The sequence below is a fragment of the Eimeria necatrix genome, genomic scaffold (genome assembly GCF_000499385.1).
Source record: "Eimeria necatrix Houghton genomic scaffold, Enh_scaff2145, whole genome shotgun sequence".
NCBI lineage: Eukaryota > Apicomplexa > Conoidasida > Eucoccidiorida > Eimeriidae > Eimeria > Eimeria necatrix.
Genome location: NW_013652755.1, coordinates 1 through 3318, shown reverse-complemented (window position 1 = coordinate 3318; position 3318 = coordinate 1). Strand labels below are relative to the sequence as shown.

The window sequence follows — 3318 nt, the reverse complement described above, 5'->3', positions numbered from 1 at the left end:
CAGGCCTTGCTGCTGCTGCTGCGCTTCTTGCTGCTGCTGCTGCTGCTGCTGCTGCTGCTGCTCGCGCCCCCGCCCCCCAGCAGCTCCGCCCACCACGCCGCTGGCGCTCGAGGCGCACACTCGTCCAGCCCTGCTGCTGCTGCTGCGCCGCCGGCGGCCGTCGCTGCTGCTTCAAGCTGCAGCAACTCCTGCTGCTGCTGCTGCTGCTGCTGCTGCTGCTGCGGGTTCACTGTGTACACGTGCAGCAGCAGCAGCTCCAGGTCCGTGCACGTGACGGGCGCATGCAACAACGGCAGCAGCGAGGCGGCCACCGACAGCTGCGTCGGCTGGCTCCGCTGCTGCTGCTGCTGCTGCTGCTGCTGCTGCTGCTGCTGCTGCGGGCCCAGCCCAAGAGCCCACCATACGTCTGCGCTCGCAACAAAATGCATTAGGGGAAGAGCCTCAGCCTTCCCTAAAGCAGACACGTTGCGAATGGTGACGAGGGCCTCTCGGACTTTGCTGCTGCTGCTGCTGCTGCTGCTGTTACCGTTGCTGCTGCTGTTACCGTTGCTGCTGCTGGTGCCGTTGCTGCTGCTGGCGCCGTTGCTGCTGCTAGTGTGATTGCATTCTGTGTGTTTCTCCAGTTGTTTGTGCTGCTGCTGCTGCTGCTGCTGCTGCGTGGGTTCTATGCGGAGAAGGCGCTGCGCTCCTTCTATGAGCCGCAGCTGCTGCAGCGTCCGCGTTGCTGCGTACAGCATGCCTCCTGCTGCTGCTGCTGCTGGCTGCTGCAGCGACAGAGTGATTGGGAGACACTCAGCAGCAGCAGGTGGGCCTTCTGCGCGCGCCTTCTGGCGGGCGGCCTTCAGCTCTGTGCAGCGCATCGCCGTTGCTGCTGCTGCTGCTGCTGCTGCTGCTGGGGTGGGGGCTGCTGGGGTTCTTCCGCTGCTGCTAGGCGCTCGAAGTCATGCTGCAGCAGGGGGTGTTTGGCTGCTGCGAGCCGCCGCGGAAGAGCTGCAGCGGTGACAACAGCAACAGCAGCAGCAGCAGCAGCAGCAGCAGTTCGGCTGCAGCGGCAGGGGCCAATTTGCTGCTGCTCGATGTGTGTGGGAACTGGGAAACAAAAAAAAGTCACCTACAAAAAAAAGACAAAAATTAACTAGCTGGTGTGTTCTAGTTAGAGACACAGCGAGTTACCGCAGCAGCAGCAGCAACAGCAGCTATGGAGCAGCAGCAGCAGCAGCAGCAGCAGCAGTTCCCACAGAACAGTGGCGGCAGCAGCCGGTTAAACTTTGTGGAGCTGCTGCGTCGCTTGTCTTCTTTTGCATTTCTGAATATCTTTTTGCTGCTGGAAGTGAAGCAAATAAAAGTTTCTGAACTCGGTTTGCTCTAAAGGCTACGTTCGTGCCTACGCGCTGCTGCTCTCGAGGATCGATGTTGGTGGCCTCCTCCGCAGCAGGCATGCGCGGGGCCCCACAGGGAATGGGGAGTGCTGCCACATCTGGAGAGAAGGTTAGGAGAGTTTGCTGCTAGCATTGCATGCGAGCATTTTCGGGAGGTTTTAGCTGCGTTTGTTGCTGCTGCTGCTCCGCGTTTGCTGCTGCTGCTGCTGCTGCTGCTGCTGTGCGTGGGGCTGCTGCCGTTGTGCTTCTTCGCGAGTGCCGCAATGTCCGAGTCTGCGCCAGGGTCTTCTGCTGCTGCAGCAGCAGCAGCAGCAGCAGGGGAGGAAAACGGCGCTGCGGACCCGCGCCCGGCCGCTGCTGACCCCCCAACCAGCAGCAGCAGCAGCAGCAGCAGCAGCAGCAGCATTGGGGAGGTCGTTGCGCCGACGGTGTACGGGTCGACGTACACGACTCCGTCGAGTTACCCAGCAGCAGCAGCAGCAGGAGCAGCAGCAACAGCAGCAGCAAGTGCTGCAGTGCTGCAGCCGTCAGCAGCAGTCCCGAAGAACGCGACAGTGGTCCGCGGCTGCAGCTTCAGCAGCTTTCCCTCGCTGCTGCAGCTGACAGCAAGTTTGCTGCCGACGGGGCTGCAGGCGACGCAGCTGGGCCGGGCCATCGAAGTGGTGGAAGCAATGCTGGACTGGCGGCCGCCGACGCAGCAGCAGCAGCAGCAGCAGCAGCAGCAGCGGCGGCAGCGGCGGCAGCGGAAGCAGCAGATCCGGCAGCTGCTAGCGCAGCACAACCTGCTGCGCGCGCGCAGCAGCAGCTCCCCCGCCGCCTCCTTCAGCAGCAGCAGCGACCTCAGCAGCAGCAGCAGCAGCAGCAGCAGCAGCGACGAAGACCCACCCCCAGAACCGCAGCAGCAGCAGCAGCAGCAGCAGCAGCAGCGGTGCGCGATCTGGGTGAGCTTCACCTCGAATATGATGAGCAGCGGGGTCCGGGAAAGCCTCGTCTTCCTCGCAAGACACAAACTAATTGCTGCTGCAGTGACTTCGGGGGGAGGAATTGAAGAAGATATAATAAAGTGCTTCGGCCCCACACTTGTGGGGTCTTTTCTGCTGCGGGGCCCCCGGCTGCGCCGCCGCGGGTGGAACCGCATTGGCAATTTGATTTTGCCCAACGAGAACTACTGCAAGTTCGAGGACTGGCTGCAGCCGCAGCTCGACTTGCTGCTGCAGCAGCAGCAGCAGCGGCTCGCTGCGGCCCTCGAACGCTGCCGCAGCAGCAGCAGCAGCAGCAAGGCACTCACCAGCAGCAGCAGCAGCAGCAGCAGAAACAGCAGCAGCAAAGACAAAGAGGAAACGAGCAGCAGCAGCAGCAAACCGCAGCAGCAGCAGCAGCAGCAGCAGCAGCAGCAGGAGCTGCCGTGTCTGTCGGAAGTGACCATGACCCCCTCGGAGTTGGCCCGGGCTTTGGGCGCTGCGCTGCAGCAGCACCCGCGGCGGGAAGAAAGCTTTCTGTACTGGTGCAGCAGGAACTCCATTCCTGTCTTTTGTCCGGGGATTACTGACGGAAGTTTGGGAGATAATTTATATTTTCATCATTTCAGAAATCCCGGATTGGTGATAGATGTGGCCCGAGACGTTGCTGCAGCAAACCAACTTGCTGCCAGCTGCTGCTGCAGCGGGCTGCTGCTGCTCGGCGGCGGCGCCCCCAAACACCACGCAGCAAACGCCCAGCTGATGCGCGGCGGCGCGGACTTCGCCGTATATTTGAATTCAGCAGCAGATTTCGACGGGAGCGATTCTGGGGCAAGACCGGACGAAGCAAGAAGCTGGGGGAAGCTAAGAGCTGCTGCTGCAGCAGCAAAGGTCACTGCGGACGCTTCGATCACTTTTCCCATTCTTGTTGCTGCTACTTTCGCTAAAAGACACTTTATGGAGAAGGGGGGGGGAGGGGC

At 61.8% G+C, this 3318-nt stretch overlaps 2 protein-coding genes across 2 annotated transcripts; one reads left to right on the top strand and one right to left on the bottom strand.

Moving 5' to 3' along the window:
- ENH_00029280 (ATPase, AAA family domain-containing protein, putative) lies at positions 1-860 on the bottom strand (the record flags this gene model as incomplete). The annotated part of the gene is made up of 1 exon (XM_013580027.1): positions 1-860. A coding segment is annotated over one exon (860 nt), but the record flags the coding sequence as incomplete, so codon positions are not given.
- Positions 861-1642: 782 nt separating this feature from the next.
- ENH_00029270 (deoxyhypusine synthase, putative) lies at positions 1643-3318 on the top strand (the record flags this gene model as incomplete). Its single annotated transcript, XM_013580026.1, has 1 exon — positions 1643-3318. A coding segment is annotated over one exon (1676 nt), but the record flags the coding sequence as incomplete, so codon positions are not given.